The following is a 19,631-nucleotide window of genomic DNA, read 5'->3' on the forward strand; positions in this document are numbered from 1 at the left end:
TATAAATCAAGTGCTTGGTTATATAGCTATGAGACGACATAGATTTACTGTTATTTAGATAGAGTATGCCACACTGATATAATATGCTATGTAATGCAGGACCCCACTATACTGGATGATCAATAGGACCTAGTGAAGGACTGAACCATGACTAATGTGGTTCTTTTGGCTGCTCACGACCTCTGAATTAGACCACAAACAGACCTGCTGTGTTCAAAAGACAAACTAAATCTAAAGATTCAGATCGGGTCTCAGCCAGCTCAGTGTAATCTTGCGGAAAACAATTTTGTTGCCACACTGAAGCCTCAGAAAAGGAGAGGCTTTAGACTGTCTGAGGGTGTGGGCGAGTGGAGCTTGGGATGGAGATAAAAAATAAATAAATAAATAAAAAAACAACAACAGATAAACCAGATACGAGTTTCCACAAGATCATAAATTAATGTCTCATTTTATGTCATGCTGAGATTTAATTTCATACCCAATTTTATTCATTGAGCAAGTCAGCATGCAGAAACACAAACTTGGTCAGCCCTCAGCAGGCAGACTGGAACAATACCAGGGCAGGGAGACTGCAGCCACACAAGTTATCTCATCGCCACTGACAACCTGGGTGTGTCTCTACACACAGGAATATTTACCAACTTGTATCATCCCCAGCATCAGACCTGATTCCGCAGATATTCAGTCTCATTTACCGAGCACTACTCATTTGCAACTGATGCTGTTTAAATCCTAATAGCTGATCCGGGATGTTTGAAACTAACAGCCGGCTTAAACGCTTTACAAGGCGGGCGTTAACATTACTAGTCTCTCAGTAATTTTACTGTTAAACTTAGTGACTGCAGGCTACAATTCACACACTCCGGTCCATTGTGTGGAGCCTCACAAGCTGGTAATTTGATTAAAAAGAACGCCCTCCCCTCCCCAGCCTCACTATCACAACCCGAAGCCACTAATGTCACAAATTAAGACATTTATTTTTCTTCTTCTTCTTCTTCTTATTCACTCTGAACCGTTAAACTCAGACGAGAGGCAGAACCGCGAGACAAGCTAGCTAACCGTTTCTACAACTTGCTGACTGGCCACCAGCAGGTGCAACGGGTTCACTTGACTCACGACTAAAAATAAAAAATAAATAAAAAACTTAATAAAAAAATTTAAAAAGAACAACTTCTCAGGAGAATTAAACATGTCTTACCACTTTGCTCCCCCAGAAAGACGAGTTTGAATTTTCTTAAGGGGTTCCCAAAGTCACTGCCCACGGACATTTTGAGGAGGACGAGGAGGGGGGGAACTCTGGACACCGGAGGACAGTCTGAGTGCACTTGGTTCCCACACGAGTTCGGTGTTGGTCGGTGAAGATGCTGGATGGAAAAGACGGTGATGTTGCTTCCCGTTCAACCCCCCTCTCTCTCTCTCTCTCTCTCTCTCTCTCTCTCTCTCTCTCTCTCTCTCTCTCTCTCTCTCTCTCTCTCTCCGTGATGGGAACACACTGCTGCTGCACCGGTCCGTGACGCTTGGGGTGGTTTTTTGTTTTTTTTCTTCCGCCGAACCCTAGGCCTTGTGCGCATGCGCGGCCTCTCCTCGTTCTCCGCTCAACTGACAGCCGTGATATAAAATGACGTCATGTGTGTTGGAGGAGACAGGGAGGGGGCGGCAGACATGTAAAAATGTGCTGCTGAGCCTCAGTTTCGTGAACTTCTTCTCATTGTTCAACACAAATTATATAAATAAATTGGCACAAATTGTTAACTATCAAACATGCAGATGTTTGTGGTAAAAAAAAATAGAATAAATAATTGTAATATTTTATATGACATTTAAGGGAGCACTGCAGAAGAGAAGATATCCAGATTTTTAGTCTGGATTAAGCTCTAAAACCACTAGCTCCTACATTTCCCAAAATGCAACTTGATATAGTTACTTGTTAGACTTTACCTACCTGGTATATTACATACTTGTGTTTATATACAGATTCAATGTATAGTTATTCTCAATACTCGTCTATACAACTCCAACAAAGCACCTAGACATAAAACTATACACAAACTAGTCTTGCACAAACCATGCGTGATCCATCTTGTTGGCTGTTTTGTGTATTATGAAACACATTCCATACCTGTGAGAAAGGTTTTCCATTAAGGGGGAGATTAACCTGTAGATGCCCAAGATCCTGTTAAACATAGGGCTTCAGGTAACGGTTTCTTTCATCATCGATTAATCTGTAGATTATTTTTTGATTAAATATCTAATCAATAATGTAAGAATATAGTGGAAAATAACAACAAATTTGAAGTGGATTAAAATACCAAACCCAAATGACATGTAGTCCACCTGGGACATTTGAGGGTGCTCGTTTTGCAAGGTTGGTTATCAAGCCTTTGAGACATAAATAAAGACATGAATAAAATACATCACACTAACTTGATTAATTGTATGTAATTGTATATTTTTTTTTATTAGCCAGTAATGCTCAGTACATCTAATGCACTCCACTGTTATAACATCCATATAACCACACCAGTAGATAGCATAATGCGTAGAGTTAATACTGTAACAGTTTATGTACTGGATATCTGAAATCACAATAGAAATGCATTTAAATCAAGTGTTATATGTGATGTTATATGAAATGAGTATTGCAGTTATCAAAGATGTCTCTTTGTATGAGACAAACATCTATAAAAAATAAACTTAAATATTAAGCTATACAGTTAATTAGTTACACAGTATGTTTCCATTGCAAATAGAAACCTGAATAGGGTCCTACCTCATAGGAACAAGTAATATACAAAGATAATTATCTGTTGTTTTTATCATTGGTCAGACTCTCGTCCCAGTCTCAGATCCATATAAAATGTTGTGAGGTACCACACAAGAGAGGAGTTTTAGCTGCCCTCTCTTTGCTTGTAATGAGTGGGTCATATTGGCAGAGTGATTCCAATCATAAGCCTTAAAGCATCCAAAAACGTCACAAATCTTCCTGTTTGGAAAATATACTGTATATTTTAACTCCAACCAGTGAAGCACCACGTAGGGAAGTGGTGCTTTGAAACTGAGGTCAGCGTAGGCCTGTCTTGGCTTGTGGCTTTCTGCCACTCACAGCTTTTCTCAGCAAACTGTTCTTCCAAACGTTTAACACCACAGCAAAGCTTTAAGAAACAGAGAGGCCTCCATCAGCAGGGTCACAGCAGTCCTTCGGGCCTCTTCTCCAGACTGTACTCCTGGGTCCGATGCACCTTCCAGCCCAGCATCATCAGCAGAACGACGCCCGCGACCTTATAACCCACCTGTAAGCCCAGGTATCTGCAGAGGTCAAACAAATATAAAGATAAATGAGCTTCGGAAGTGATGTTGCTCTACTGCGTATGAGTATGTGATATGTGAGTGACAATTATGATAAGTGATGAGTTTTCTGACCGGTTCCTCAAGATGTTGTTGTCATAGTAACCACAGCTAGATTTCTTTCCGCACACACGCTTCCACGAGATACATGACGAATCAATGGCCATCCCGTAGAGTGCAGGGGCAGGTAGCCAGGCTGAGAGGGAGGAAGAGAGAAACACATTTATCCCCATACCGAAGGACAATCTAACACGTATGTAAAATGTATGATATTTGAATGTCATTGTGTTGATGAATGCAATTCAAAGTTATATTTAATTACAATTAAATTTGCTGTAGCACCTAGTAGCAGCTACACATCCCAGTGACCTAGTAAAGTTACCAAAATGTATCCAATAAGAAATTAGTGAAACTCAACTCATTATTACCAAATGTTATTTAAACTAATTGATTAAATTAATAATCTAAATTATTATTATTTTCATACAACCTGAGTTTTATTACAATTCTTTGTTATCATTATACATATTTCTATTTCTAAATGCCCTTTTTGAAATATGTAATTTTGACACCTTTATTTTATTTCATGTTACTTTTGATAATATCATCTATTATTATTATTACATATAAAAAATTTATAGACGGACATTAAAAACCTAAAAAACAAATAAAAAGACAAAAGAATAATGACATGACTTGAAATTTAATAAATTATTAAAATCAAATTATTATAGAAATTAGTTGTTTATGCAATTTATTCATGTGAATACTTATTTCATAAGGTTCTTTTTTTAATTCATGTTGGACACTTTGGGGCCCCATACAATGACAGTGAACTAGGATTTGTCAATTTGGAGGAAGCACTGAGCACTTTAACGTGAGGAAGTGAATCAGTTGTGTATTAATACAAGTATTAATTTATCATTTGAATACCAAACAGAATATTTGTGTCCTGACTTACCCAACACTCTCATGAGTAAAAACTGGATTCCTATAGCAAATGACTTTTCCTCAGAAGGAACAGATCTGAAAAGAACAGGGGAGAAAAAAAATGAAAAAGGTCAATACCTCAGTTTCTAATGGTGTGCTGTGTCATTCAATATAATTCTGGACAACTATTGCAGTGATGAATGGGCACATTTGTTTTCGTATTTCAAAAACAGTCTTGTTTGTATTAAAAACACGAAGCTATTATATTTAATTTGTTCAAAAATCACTCAATAAATCTGTTTGAGCATCTTTATAAACCTTTGTGAAACTCATTTCTCATCAAACTTCTGTCGCAGTCTATTCATTTTCCATTCACTCTTGGCTCTCCTATATTGAGCGCCAAATGCATTCATTTATTAACCTTTGTATTTGACTTTTTGTTGACTTCAAGAAGTGCCTGGCAGAGTCGGTTTAAAAACAAGAGCAGCTCAGTGTTTGACTGCAGCAGTTAGTGGGAGGGAAACGGTCATAAAAGCCTGAGTGTAAAACACAACAGAGGTCCACACAGGCTGGGCGAGAGAGCGGTGGGATCAGAGTTGGATATGTTTCACAGAAAAGATAATAAAAATTATACTGAGTCAATGTTGCCTGATAGAGTACTTGTAGGCAATTAGATTGAAATATGAAGTTCATAAAATCACTAGTAAATATCTGAACAGAAGGGCAAACAGATTGCATCACACCATCCATTAGATCAACGCTGATCAATTTGAACATATTAAAATATATAATATTAATTATTACTAATCAAATATACATCGTATATTGCCATCCTTTCTCACCTGAGCACCATCATGTACATGGGGTTGTGAGTGAGGCAGGCGATCAGCGATGCCAGAGAGATGACGAGTATGACGGGGAGAAGTAAGTGAGGGCAGCTGTTTGGACACGGAGCTGGGCGGGCGTTACTCTGGCTCCCAGATATACACCTGCAGTTGGTGTATAGCTGCAAAAAGAAAATGAAAGACAACTTTTTACTTTATGTTGTACTACCATCCGCTGTAATACTCATTTTTTGCCACTAGGGTTTAACAAAGTGCATCTGCTCAACCTAAAACACTTAAAGGGGGGAAAGTGTAAACTCAAACTAACCTTACTTGAAACAGCTAGTCCATATTATTAGTGGGTGATAACAATTAGCAGGTTTAACACGTGTATTCACAGGATTAAGAAAAAAGAGGTGACTGTACAAAGTTTGAAACAATAATGTATTTGAATTAATGATATTATTATTATTTATTAAGGTTTGATTTTCTACCCTCAAAGAATACTTAACCTGCCATAAAAATGTATCTATGTTGTCATATGATTTGTTTTGTTTGCACTCATTATTTATGTGATTTATTTTATGATTATATGACATATTTTATTTTGTTTGTAATGGCTCTATGCAGGACGTAGGAACTAAGTCATGTGCAGCCAGTGAAGTATGTTTATTTACTTCTCTATGTGTCGTCGTGTTTGTTTATATTTACGTTTCTGTAGTTTGTTGTAATATGAGTGTGTGTGTGTGTGTGTGTGTGTGTTTATTTTGTACAACATCATGTGTCTAATTAGTTGGACGGTGGCGGTGCTGATGACGGCGCCGTTTGAAGAAGAGAAGATGAATAAATCCATCAGGAAAAACAAATAGTGTTGTCGTCTATTTCCTGGAGGGAGTGACAAATACCATTTACCTTTATGTTAATTTATTCAAAATACAGACGTAGCTTATGAAAAAATATTTCCAGACCTTTCTACTGGTATCTAATTGAATGCCACTTTCAGCTGCTCACTTGTGAACATCTGAGTCCACAAGAAAGGGAAAATAATTATTCAGTGATGTTCTTGGGATTAATCCATTAAGCTAGTGGTGGCCATCGCTCTCTGTGTTTGTGATTCAGCATTACACAGTGGGCTTACATGCTCACTCAAACTGACTAATGCTCTATTAGCAGTCAAACAATCCACCCACTGGAAGATTATTCACAAGCTGTGACGTTAAAATACTGACGTTTTGTCCTTCTCAAACACCGCCCATATGCCCTGTGACTAATAAACATTGATTGTGGGGCACTTGTGTCCTGTTAGGAGCAGAAGCTAGTGGCTGAAGAGACAAATTATGCTCTCGGACTTCATCTCACTGCTCCTGCATAAAATCTATTCAAGGACCATATGGCAGATATGTAACGCTGTCTCAAATCTAAAGAGGCCAAAGTCACTTCCTGTTCCAAGCGTCTACTTGAAAAAATAAAAGAAGAAAGGTTCAAGAGAGAAGTCTGTTCCCTACAGAGCATATTTCAACACAGACACAATGAATCTTAATGGCATTTTATCTGCAGTATGTACTCAGCGGCAGTGCTGTCTCTGCCACTGAGTACACAGTTAAAGGTTAATTACAACCTTACAGGCTAATTTACAGATCCTGTGCTAGGACAGGAACCAAATGCCTATGCCTTCATCCCACACTCAGAAAATTATACAAGATTATAAAGGAAAATATATGTATATATATATATATATATATATATATATATATGTATATCCTGATCTTAGATTTTTTCTCTGCATCAGGTCGTTTCACTTAGGATTTAGTTGTATGATCTTATTCTCCACATTTACCCCGGATACAGCCCCCTATCACAAATACTGCATGTCCTAATACCATTATATCATTGTTTGTTAATGTTACATACAGTATATCAGTATACAACAGCCTAACTTGAAGGTGTTTTTTTTGTACTGTAGGAGGAAACCACTGACCTGAACCCTGTGCGTGTTGTTGGGGTCTCTGGTGAAGTTGGTGCAGCCCGCATGACAAGGAGAAATGTACTCGATACCGTCGGACCCACACACGGGGTTGAAGGCACTGTCGGGACAGGAGCAGTCGGAGTAACACTTGTACGGTGACCTGTGGCGGGCACAGAGAGAGAGAGAGAGAGAGAGAGGGAGAGAGAGAGAGAGAGAGAGAGAGAGAGAGAGAGACAGAGACAGAGAGAGAGTCAAACAGAAACAAGTGATTGGGACTGAAGTTCACAGCTGATGTCTGAGAGCTTTGTGTTCGCCTGCGGAGTCAAACACAAGCCTTCTGTCTGACATGTTAAGATAATAATTTCAAATGTAATTCATCTTATGAACACATACATTTTGAGTTATGAAGCAAACTGAGCGTTTTTTAATTCATTTTATAGTGGAGCTCCAACATTTTAGTTACAACAGTTGCCAAGTTTACTCAACAGGTTTGTGAGGCCTCAGGGATACATTTCTTTGTTCACAAGGAAAGGTGAATTTTACTTGTTTTGTTTTTCTTTCTATATACCCCAAGCAAGTTTGAAGTAGTACTGAAAGGTATAGGAGTTTGGCTCAGTGCAGCCTGATTCTTGGCTTGTACAACCAGCATTTTACATACTGATTCAGTCGCTAAGGAATGAGATTATACTGTATCGTGTGTGCCGTGTACCGAATTGGCTTTTAGGAACAATCCATCACTCCCTGGTTTTGTTCATTATCCCACCGGTGCATCCAAATAAAACAAAATACTCCCGTCTGTTAATTGCATTGACTTTCCAAAGATCAGTAGTGAGAATGAAAGTTTAGGACTTGGCGATTTGCTGTTGGGTGCTATAACAAAAATCAAATCAAAAGTTTGGCTCCTCAGTAATAGAATGATTTCACTGCGTTTGAGTCATACACAGTAAGTTAGGCCGGCTTTATGTCTTTATTATATTACTCTGCATGTTATCAAACCTCACACTCACCCGTACTGTCGGACTTGATGATGATTGACCTCTGAGACTTTCTGGGTGGGACAGCCCATGAAGAAGAGAGGGACACAGAGGAGGGTGGAAATGGTCAGCATGACCGTAGAGAAACGCGGGATGGTCTTCAGTGACAGACCTGTCCTCTTCATGATGACCCCCCCGACCAGCATCCCCACTGCCACTGATGGCAGAGTCACAGCACCTGGGAACCATAAACACTTTAGTTATCTCCAAGTAAAGCTGGCGTTTATTGTCTACTAAAGATGTCCGAAGGGGTTTATTAAACATCATGCACTCATTCACTTTAATCGTAAGCTGACACAAATGAGATGTGGCGCCTGAAAATAAATTGATTGTTCCAAAAGGGCAAAGTTAAAAGTACGGACAAACCCCAAATAAAATTTTCATGTGAGAAAAGATGGCAGCGAAAACTTAATTCATGGTTTGGAAAGTGGCCAAAGTGTAAGTGGGTTGAGACACTCCAGAGCGTCCATTAAATGATTTTAACAGACCTCCAGAGAGGTCATAAAATGGTTTCATATATATATTATATATATATATATATATATATATATATATATACAGTATATATATCATGCTTTACATTATTTCTTGAATTATTTAACAGCCAGCTGACACTGACGCCAAGGTCAACTGTGATCTATCGCAGGATCTCCCGAAGCTCCGTCTTCATATTTGCACTCTTACAGGACCTACCTATTAGCAGGCTGCTGTAGGCGGCCGAAGTGCTGTACTGCCGCTCCAGAAACTTGTTCAGGAACGTAGAGAGACCCGCAATCACCGAGGAGAAGCAGCACTGGGCCAGCACCAGCATCAGGAAGAGAGGGCTCAACAGGAGGTGGACAAACATCCTGGGAAACACTGATTACACACAATCACACACAGACACCCTTGATTGGTACTGGAAATCAGCAAAAAAAAAGTCTCCACCTATTTATCTGTTAGAGAACATGTTAACAAAATAAAAACTATGTTAAGTTTTTCTATGAATCTAACAGGTGGAACCTTCGCAGGCTGAATATAACACACTTACTTTTCAGGAAATCAAGTAAAGAGATATCTGGCTTCTTGAAGTCGTCGTTCATGTCACTTTCACTTCCAATCACCTGGAAAATGACATGTGTGCATGCATAATTACAGCATCCATTATGCTAAAAAAAACATAATAATGATGAATTTAAGCAAAAATTACAATAATTTTATTACAATTACCACTGCACTTAATTATATGAGATTAAATGAAAAACCCTGCGGCTGCTGAGAGATATCTTTTGTTATGGAAATGGTAGCTTTCTAATGACAGTTGTATCAAATTGGTATAAAACGGATTAATTAAAATCCTTATCATTTTTATATTTTTTTTTACCAGGTCAAGTTCTGGACAAAGCCAGAAGAGGTTTAACAAAAAATAAGGAGGAAATCTCTTTTTCTGCGACTAAAATATTTTGCAGATTGTTTAAAAGATTCACAAATCCAATAAAATAAATAATAATATAAAATAAAAATATATATAAAAAAATAAGTAAAATGTGTTCAGTGACAAGATATGCCAGTTATAATGCTGACATATAGTGGAGGGGGGGGGGGCAAAGGAGGAAAAGTGAACTTGCTATACTTGTGTATGGCCAGTAGGTGTCAGTACAACATGAGGGACATACAGTAGATAAGGAGAAGTCTTCCAATTTTACATTTTACAGTAGAAGTAAAGCAGAAAAGGATAACACCGTTAGATGATACAAAAAGATAAATTCAATTACTGTTAAGACCTAAAACGTGACTGTACTGCACCTCTGACAGAGAGAGAGAGAGAGAGAGAGAGAGAGAGAGAGAGAGTATGACTTACACTGTCTTCTGACGGCATGCTGCGAGGGAAGAAGAAGTAAGGGATGGAGGTGAGAACCAGGCAGCCAGTGGTGATGAGCAGGCCCATCCACCAGGCCCCCACCCAGCGGGGATCGCTGTGTCTCAGCTCTAGATCGGCTCCTGCAGAAAAACAGTTGTGAGTCAGTGAAGCGTCTTACGCCGCTTTGACCCGTCTGTGGAAAATAGCGGGATCGATACCTAAACCGAGTCTGTCCACGTCCACGTAGATGCGCAGCATGACGGAGCCCAGCAGGTAGCCGATGACGGGCCCAAACACAGACACTGCAAACAGGATGGCTGCGGATGATAAGAAGGGCGGTGAGGCAGTGTGTCTATCCGCTGCAAGCTGGGAATATTCTTTGAGAAGTCATTATTATTTTGTGTCGGAGTACTTTGGCGTTTACGCATCAACGGCCCTCAAATTTTGAAGAAGGAAAAGTTTTCTCTTCCCATAACTTGCACTAAGCACTAATCAACGCTTAAAATGTGCACAGGAAGACCAATCAGGTTCAGCCTCTTTCAAATTAGTGATTTCACTCGAAAACATTGTGAAGGACACCGATATAAATGCCAGCTAATTTATGAGTCATCTTGTCGTTGCCTGTTGTTTGAACTTGGTGAAAATCCGCCACTGTGCCGGGAAGACAACAATGGAGGCAATTAAGGCTTTTTTAAAAAATATATATATATATGTAGGAATCTGCTAACTGTTATCATGCAGCTGTTTTCTGTCTCTGCCTCGTGCACTACAGGAGACGCAGTGATGACTCCATTTAAAGCTCAGACACTGATGCTTGCAGAGTTAGACGCTAATTGGGTGTTTTTAACTGTGTTTGTATCTTTGAAATGAGAAAATGTTTTCATGTCTGTCTCCGAGGCCACATATCTTATTGTAAATCCCTTCACAAGTTAACGTATTGATTGTGTGTATTTAAAAAAAAGCGAGGCTGCTTTTTTTTTTTCAACAGAAAGAACAAAACATTAGTTCTCAGAATTGAACTACTCAGAAGTGTAATCAGATTTGGATATTATATATTTAGAGTACCATAAGAATATTTTGACCAATAAAAAAAGAACTGTAATGTGCATCAGTTTTGCTCTTTGAGCCTCAATATATGAAAACACTGATATTTCAGATAGAACCAACACCACTGCCCTCAGATTGTGTTATCTAACCGAATCAATCTATCTCTGAACTACAGGCCATTCACCTATGTAAAGAGGGGAGTTGGCAGGTCCTGCAAAATCATCTATGTAGGAAATCCCAAAGGGCTGGATCGGCACCGAGCCCACACCGAAGAGCAGCTGCGCGCTGGCCATGAGCAGCCACACGTTGTTGGTGTCGCTCAGACGCCTGGACTCGTCGCGGCCACAAGACTCGGAGTCGCTCGAGTTCTGGTGCAGGTTGCAAATGTCGTGGCGATCTGGATTCACAGCAGGTGTTCACGCACGGACAGAGAGAGAGGGACACACACACACACACAGTGATAGTTAGTGACAAGCCAGTGGATGCAGATGTCCAACTACTTTAATTTCCTGAAGTTTCTCTGACTCTTCACTGACACGCTGTACGAAGCCAAGTTACTTTGTCTGGGGGCAAAATGAATAAAAAGGAAGAGGGAGATTGTTATTACAAAAGAAATGCCCTGGGGGCAAATCTAATCTCCTTAGCTTTCTGCGAGTGCACAGCGATTAGGAATTTCCTTGAGTTTTATGCAAAAGTTCAGCTGGAGAGCAGCAGCAGGTTTTTCTAAATACAGCAGATACTTGTTTGACTGCTGTGGAGCCTTTGCTCAGAAGGTGCTGCAGCTTTTACACAAAGTAGAGTCTCATAAATTGCCCTGACATATTTGTACAATCATGAGCCCCCTGCTCTGGACTGAGTCACATTAGCTGTCAGTGGAGACAGAGAGGCAGCAGTGTGCTTTGTGTTCCCGGCTGCGTCTTACTGTGTAAAACAGAGTCGAACTCGTAGGGCTGGGACAGGAAGTGGGGTAAGGTCAGGATCATGGCGCTGATGGCCATCAGCAATCCACCAATTCCGATGACGCGAGGACGGTGAACCCGATTTCCAAAGTAGCTCACGAACACGATCAGCAAGCTGTTACTGATCTGAGAGACGGACACAGGTTTCAAACAGAAACAGTCACACTGTCGCTCTATAATTAAAACAATTCAGAATTTAAGTTCAAGAAATGTAATAAAATAAATAGAAAAAGCTGCATTAACAGATGGTTTGGACACTTGGGGGCAGTGTAAAATGTATTTCTGACCACCTGATGATGATGATGATGATGATGATGATGATGATGATGATGGAGTCATGTGTTCACTCTTCTGGTTACTCTGTTTTGTTCTCCACCAACTAAATACTTATAAATATCTTCACTATGTTCACAAGGTAGCTGCTGACTTTATCTGTTTCTAATGAAGATTAAAACCAAAACAATGAGCTACAAGATGCTAAAGAAGAAATGCTAAGAGGAACTCAGGTGATAATTACTCTCTGCTTCCTTTTTTTATCAATTAAGATAAACAAATATTGCACATAGCAGCTTTTAAATAACCACATTAGGAGAAGATGCAAAACCAAAGTGAAAAGTGCTGGTTTAATCTGTGTTCTGATAAAAAAAATATCATTCAATCAAATCAGATTCTGATGAATGGCGCTGGGATTTCCGAGTGCAGCCAAATCCTGACAGGTCCTGAGCTGCAGCTCAAAATGGCTAAATGTCAACATAGTGATTTAATTATTGAAAAACTGGAAAGCTTTTATCTGTGGGATGCATTTAAATCGCTTTATGCTTGAGCATTAACAAAAAAGAAAAACCCCAGGACCTTCCAGGACGGGCATGTAGAGAACTTTCCGTCATTATCCCCGGCCCCTGTATCTGTAATAAAGCTGTTCCAAAATACTTGAGTCCTGCTTGAATTGTCAGGAAGTGTGATTTTCGATGTGTTGCCTGTTCTCCAATTCCTCCTTTGTCATCGGTATCCTCGAAATAAAGCTATCATGATCTCAAACTGTGTGAGGGTATGTTGTTGTTGGCTCCCACCTCGTTGAGAGAGGAAATGGTTCCCGAGGAGTAGCTGCTGAGGCCGTAGCGTCTCTCAATGGTGGTGATGGTGCTCTTGAAGTAGGCGCTGTACAGCAGCTGAGAGAACTGCAGGAGGCCGTGGCACAGGACGAACAGCTAGGAAAGATACACAGCGCAGGAAGCGTGAGAACAGAAATACTGGCATGTAAAAAGGTAAGACTAGACAGACAGAAAAGAAGCGTAAATCTGAGCAGAAAGATGCTTAATACAAATGTCCCCTATGCACAAAAGCTTGTACAAAGTGGGGGGAACCAGAGCTCACAATAGGTTATAGTCATAAATGTCACCTGTATGTTTTGAGCAATCATCTGCAAGACACATTTGGCTGGACGCACACGGAGGCAGAACAGACTCAGAGCCATGAAACGTTTTCCTCCTGAGAGGTTTAAATTGTTTTCAAGGAACCACACCATCGTCCCATGTGTGGCTGCTCTGGTGTTTTTCAACCCCTTGGCTTACAGTCACATGACATTTGGTTCACCCGGTGGAGTCGATAAAGGTCGGAGAGGCATTATTGTCTGTGTAGTAGTAGGAGATCCGTAAAAGCTGAGAAACCAAACGGCTACACAAAATAAAAGCAACCTAACGCAACAGGAAACGACTCAGCCGCAAGTACAAGTCTGTACAATTCATCTGCTTAAAAAAAGGACATGAGTCATCGCAATGAGTTTTCTACATAACTATACAGACAGGGCTCTTACAGTCGCCACAGACTTTCTCACATCCCTTCCCCAAGTGACTTCACGCCAATTGACACCTTGATTCATGTGACGTGACCCCGTGTTGGGAACAACCCGGATTCCCAGCGGTCAGTGAAGAAGCCTAGTGCGGAAACATCTCCAGCTCAACAGCTTCAGTCCAGTGGCTCGTTTCTTTGTGACCTGATGTCTTTCCAAGGGTTAAAGAATAGCAGTAAAACAAAAGCTCCTGCAAGTCGTAAAGTTTTAAAGACATAAAAATATAAACAAAAAACCAAAAGCAGAGGGACTAATTAAGCAGAATGGCCCATATTATTATATAGATAATCAGTATTGGTGATGTATTAGCACATTTTGGTTTCTGTTTTTATAACATATATATATATTTAACCTCTGATGCTCACCAGGAAGTCTTGCGAGCTGTTTCCCCTCTCCTTCCTGTCTTTGTGCTAAGCTAGGCTAACCGGCCATGTTTGCTTGGCCGACTGAGATAAGAATAGCGTCAATCATCAAGAAAATTCATTTCCCAAAATTAAAGGTTAAAGGTTAAAGTTTTTTATTTTGGTTAGTTTTTTTGATGGTGTAAAGTCATCAAGACTCAAGGGGAGTAGAAGGAAGGTACAAGTGCCTCTGAACTGTATTTAAGTTGAGTCCTTGAGTAAACGGACTTTGTCACCACCTCCGGTCTCAGGAGCTGTTTAGTAATTTGACACAGAGGCGTCTCATGGTAAAACAAGTTAATATTCCCATGAAGCTAAACACTGAAATGACTTGTGCCATTCAGTGATGAGGTGTCGGTTTCATTCTCAGCCAGTTGCTGCGTCTCAGACTGTTTGTATTTTGTCTCATGGGCTTTTCTCTTCGCACCCAGAGATCAGAGATGTGCAGAGATCAGAGATGTGCAGAGATCAGAGATGTGCAGAGATCAGAGTTGCCCGCTGGACGGACTCCCAGTCATCTGGGAGAGCCACTCGCCCGTCTGTGCGTCAGGAGGCGTTCATAGACACCACTGTACATGGGTTTATTCGCCCCGGGGGCCATGAATGCACCAGTGACTCTAGAGATACGCGTTGAGATTAGGGGCGAATTTGCTATGAAAACAGTGATAAATCCAAGCTTTCAGTTTGTTTACCGCCTGCCAGGTCGGCTGAGGGAAAGTAAACTATGCGTTCGACTCAGAACAGTTAATGCTCCTATTAAAGCTTGGCTTTATGGTTTGTTAGCACACACAATAGATGCTTTTATACTGTTGTTAATATTTCATCCTCATTTTGTATCAAATAGGGTTCAATAATCTAAATGATTGGACAGGACCTATTTGCTCAGGCAGGCAAAAAGATGATTTACATTAAATCAAAACGTTAGCGCTCCTCGACGCTGCAGGTCGACTTAAAATCCACTTCAGGCTTTAACAAAGTTGGATTAATATTTATATTGCTGATAAGGCCTGTGTTTCAGAGGCGGCTCTCTGGCTTTCACACCATTTGGCTTTCACACTGGAAAGTTGTTTTTGACAAATCATCATCCGTTATGGCGCAAAATTTCACCTTTATCTTGAGAAATTGCATAAAGTGTGTTTTCCTGCACTCAATCATTATAAATCAACTCAATGACTCTCGATGGAGGAATGTTTCAAAAATGTTGAAACCTTGATATTCTGGTATTTATACGTTATTAAAGGCTGTGGAAAAGAGAAGCAGCAAAAATAGGACTGGTGCTGAACGCTGCAGCGCGTCGACTCAGGAACAGGATTTATTATTTATCCACGCTGTTATTACAAGTGATTTAAGCCTATTTGATGTTCGTAAGCAGGAAAGTGGTTGTGTGGAGTTGGATCCTCCGTGGATTATGTACATATTTATCCTTCTTGAACGCTCTCAGCTCTGTCTGTCTGGAGGTTATTGTCCCAGCCTTCAACCCTGCTGTTAGGGGAAGAATTGAGGGAAGTTCACACTAGAATTTCAAATGCTTTTATTTCAGGGACACGTGTTGTAGCTATAATGCTGGATATCCATGGATTTCCATGAGGAAATCATTTTTTTCTTCTGTTTAAAAAGAAAAAAAATACCTGACCCACTTGGTTAAAAAATGAAATAAAGGAAAAAGTGTATGAAGTCTCCCAGGATACTTGAAAGACTTGAAAGCCCCAGAATCGCCTCCCCTCATTGTGAAACAAACATAAAACAATTCTGCTGAACAATGGGCATCATGAACAAAGGAGTGTGTTTTTGTAGATTTACAATATTTGGAAAAATTGTTCACTTTCTGACCGAGAATTAGATGAGAAGATAAGATGAGGCTACAAGGTTAGCTTAGCTTAGCACAGGGGGCTAAAAGCTAGCCTGGCTCTGTTCATATGTAGCATCAAAAGAAACTCTAACATACAAAACGTTAAATCAAATCATTGTGAATTTAATCCATAAAGACACTAAGTTTTAAAAAAGGACAGTGGCAGGTTTCCAGGAGGTCAGGGGTCAGCAGCGACTTCCTCAGGTTTTGGTTCGCACGTGTTAAGTTGTAAGAATTCAAAAAGTGAGCGCATTAGACCGAGCAGACCGGCACGGCGTGTGTCTTTGGCTCAGATTCTTTTTACAGAGGTATCCTTAAAGAGAGTTTGATGGTGTGACCCGGGTGTAGACAAGTTTTAAAGTTGTGTGAAAACAAAACAAAACAAAACAAATAACCCCAGAATGTCCTGTTGAACCTGAGCAAACACGAGAGCAAAGCGCCATCCAGCATGTGCTAATGTCAGGGGGAAAAATAACTCAAATAAAATAAAGATGGATGGATGTGATTGCTCCCTGTGAAACTATTGTTGACCAGCTGGCTCCGCTGAGTGCAAAGTGATCTGATTTCATGTGAAAAGCAACTCAGCCAATTTTCAACTCGTGTTGCATTTACTGGACAGGAGAGCAGGCGTAATCAAGAGCGCTTGGCTTTTCACATCATTTAAAAAATACTCCGCTGCTTTCCACTCCTTAACGCAGCAGCAGAGATTCTCTATGACATATCACCTGCTCATTCAGAACTACTCCCTTTCTCTAAATTTAACATTTTAAACCTTTGAACTTGGTGCATTCATGCCTATAAGGATGAGCCATACTGTTTCACTGTCCTCCACCCTATCTGTATTTGTACATCTCAGTTTGAACAGAGGGAAGGGGGGGGGGGCTTTAAAGTGAAGATTTAAAAACAATAAACAGCGGACGATTTGCAGGAGCCGGACCCACCACAGTCTGGGTGAGAACGCTGAAGGTAAACACCCTAAAGATTTTTTTTTTTTTTCTTCAAAATAAACCTTCACCATCTGGAAAATTTAGAAGTTGCTTCAAGTTGTCACTTACAGAATATAGTGTAGGTGTATTAGTCAAGCTCCGTTCACACATAGACGGAAGAGAAGGCAAGTCATTTCTCACCGAGTTTTGAAAGCAACCACCAAAGTGCAGCGTGGAGTTTTGCCTCATTATTACTCACAGCACTGGAACAAACTGTTTCTCTCCCACTATTGCCATACAGTGAAGTACAACTGCTCCTGTTGGCACGCAGCGTGGTTACACTACTCCCTCTGCACAGCCAGGCTTTATACTGTGAGAGCCAGAAGTGAAGAAAATATCGCAAAAAAAGAAAAATTATAATCGAACTGGACGCAGCTACCAAAACACATAAGAGCTTATGTCAACACTGACTGAATCTAGTATTTAATTGTAAGAAAAACAATCATCTTCTTCTTTTCAAATCCGCCTCAAGCAGAATGACAGAAAATTAAACTATATAGATAATAAATAAAATCACTTTTCAAGCATTTTGCTGCTCGTTTTTTTTAAAAATTATTATCTTACATTATTGTTCATTGAATATTCTGGAGTTTTTAAACTGTTGCTCTGACAAAACATAATTTCACCTTGGGCTTTACATCGATTCTTGATGTTTCACAGACCAAAATCATAACAACATGCAACAGATTCTTAATAATGAAAACAATAATTAGTTTCCCTGGAAATGTTATTTCATTTTTCATACATTTACATTTGCAGTTAAGCAGTAAAGAGTGAAACACCTTGAAGCTTTAGAGTAGTAAAGGCACAACAGCACAATTCCTTCAATCAGAGAGCAAAGATAAAAAAAAAAACATTAATTTAGGTCAACAATGCTGATAATAAAATTCCTCTCAAACACAACGGTGGTGGAAAACTTTCTTTCCTTTCTTCTTCTCATGTCAAATTATGCCGAGGCTAATCCTTTCATGTGCATTCATGCAGACTAAAAACTGTAATTAAACCTGACTTTAAATTTAAATTAAAAGTTATGAGGCACCACACTTGAACTTTAAGTCATCAGGACTTGTTTGTCTAAGGTGAAGCTCTGTTTACTCTTGGCCAACACTACACACACACACACACACACACACAGAGAGAGAGAGAGAGAGAGAGAGAGAGAGAGAGAGAGACTCTGTCCTCAGGAAGAGGAAAAAACAACAAACAACAAACAGACAATGAAATAACTTTAGTGTTATTATTTGTGCAAAGTTATGTAATCCATTCAAAAAATAAATCTAGTTCATAGCAGTTACATAAACAATGAGAGGACCAGTGTCAGAGTATAATATTATAGTACAGTGTGGTGCTGATGCCAACCTTAATGCTGCAGCGCAGAGTCCCGGGTTTCTTCATGTTCTTGGATGAATCTATGTCCATTAGCTCGGCTCGTGTCCTCACTCGCTCCTCTCAGCTCGGGGAGTAGAGAGCAGCCTCTCGAGGTTTGTGTCAGAGGTTGATGACTTGTCTCTACCCCCCCCCCCCCCTTCTCCTCCTCCTCCTCCTCCTCCTCCTCCTCCTCACCCCTCCTCCCCCCTCCCGGTGAGTTTGCGGTGCTGCTTTATGACCGTCAGTGATGTAACCGGGACTCTCGGCCCCCGCGGCTCCACGCGTAAATGTTTTTTTTTTTTTTGTTTGTTTGTTTTGTTTTGTTTTGTTTTGGTGTTTTTTTTTTTGTTTTTTGTTTTTTTTAAGCTGTGAATTGGGAACAGACAGTCCCCGCCGCTGATTGGCTGAGTCATGCGCGCGCGCGTGCAACAAGTTCACCTGTCAGCTGGGCGCGAGACCGAAAGCGCTCAGCGTGATATTACAAAAAAAAACACACACGCGCGCGCGCGCGCACGCACGCACACACGCACGCACACACACACACACACACACACACACACAGGGGACAAACGGCGGGATTCATCTGTGTGCCTCTTACATGTTAATCGTTGTCATCCTTCCAGTGAAGCCGCCGCTTTGTTCTCCAGCAGCTCAAACAAGCTTAATGCTTCATTAATTGCGGAATGCGGTTTTCCTGAGCTGTTTCCGCCCGGAGCTAATGAGCAGACGGCCCACTGATGAATGTACCCCGGTGGAGCTGCGGAGCTGAGGAGGGGGGCCTGCTGTTTATTATTATTAGTAGTAAACAGTTCAAAGTTTAACTATGTGTTAAGTTTCTCCAGGTGAGTCCTGTGGGTTTGTTTGTTTTAATCACTTCAGTGTGAAGGAAGAATGACCTTTATTTATTTATAGACACAGGCTAGATAGATAGATATTTTTATTCCACTAAGACTATCCGTCGTAGAGCCATTTCTTTTAGTTATTTATTTGTAGTTATTTATTTGCACTTGTGATGGTATTTTCCTGTGTTGTTTTCTTACTGTCCTTCTCATTATAGTGATAGTTTTTCTTAATGTGTACTAGTAGTGAACTTCTGTGTTTATTTAATGTCTCTCCATGTGCCTTTTTTGGGGGATTAATAAAGTTTATTGAACTGAATTGAAATGAATTATCTGCTATGAATATTTATCATTATTCCTCGTGGTCATTTGCTTTTTTCCCCCCCAGTTTCAG

At 40.2% G+C, this 19,631-nt stretch overlaps 2 protein-coding genes across 3 annotated transcripts in view; both read right to left on the reverse strand.

The window, feature by feature from the left end:
* Positions 1-1,468, reverse strand: part of rab6ba (RAB6B, member RAS oncogene family a) — a 49,993-nt gene extending 48,525 nt beyond the window's left edge. The window contains exon 1 of one of the 2 annotated variants that reach the window (XM_056378665.1): positions 1,199-1,468. In XM_056378665.1, the coding sequence (XP_056234640.1) occupies positions 1,199-1,268 (70 nt within the window). In that variant the 5' untranslated portion in view covers positions 1,269-1,468. The remainder of the gene's footprint in view (positions 1-1,198) is intronic. The other variant, XM_056378666.1, reaches the window with a different exon arrangement.
* A 960-nt stretch (positions 1,469-2,428) lies between these two features.
* slco2a1 (solute carrier organic anion transporter family, member 2A1) lies at positions 2,429-18,535 on the reverse strand. The gene is made up of 14 exons (XM_056379432.1): positions 18,390-18,535; positions 13,016-13,153; positions 11,909-12,071; positions 11,171-11,383; positions 10,158-10,256; positions 9,940-10,079; positions 9,130-9,202; positions 8,793-8,957; positions 8,073-8,277; positions 7,078-7,225; positions 5,118-5,281; positions 4,307-4,371; positions 3,421-3,541; positions 2,429-3,306 (listed from the first exon to the last, which is right to left on the reverse strand). The coding sequence occupies exons 1-14, from the start codon at positions 18,447-18,449 to the stop codon at positions 3,186-3,188; spliced, it is 1,875 nt and encodes a 624-aa protein (XP_056235407.1). The 5' UTR covers positions 18,450-18,535; the 3' UTR covers positions 2,429-3,185.
* Positions 18,536-19,631: the final 1,096 nt, after the last annotated feature.

Source organism: Seriola aureovittata, chromosome 6 (assembly GCF_021018895.1).
Source record: "Seriola aureovittata isolate HTS-2021-v1 ecotype China chromosome 6, ASM2101889v1, whole genome shotgun sequence".
In the NCBI taxonomy this organism is placed as follows: domain Eukaryota; kingdom Metazoa; phylum Chordata; class Actinopteri; order Carangiformes; family Carangidae; genus Seriola; species Seriola aureovittata.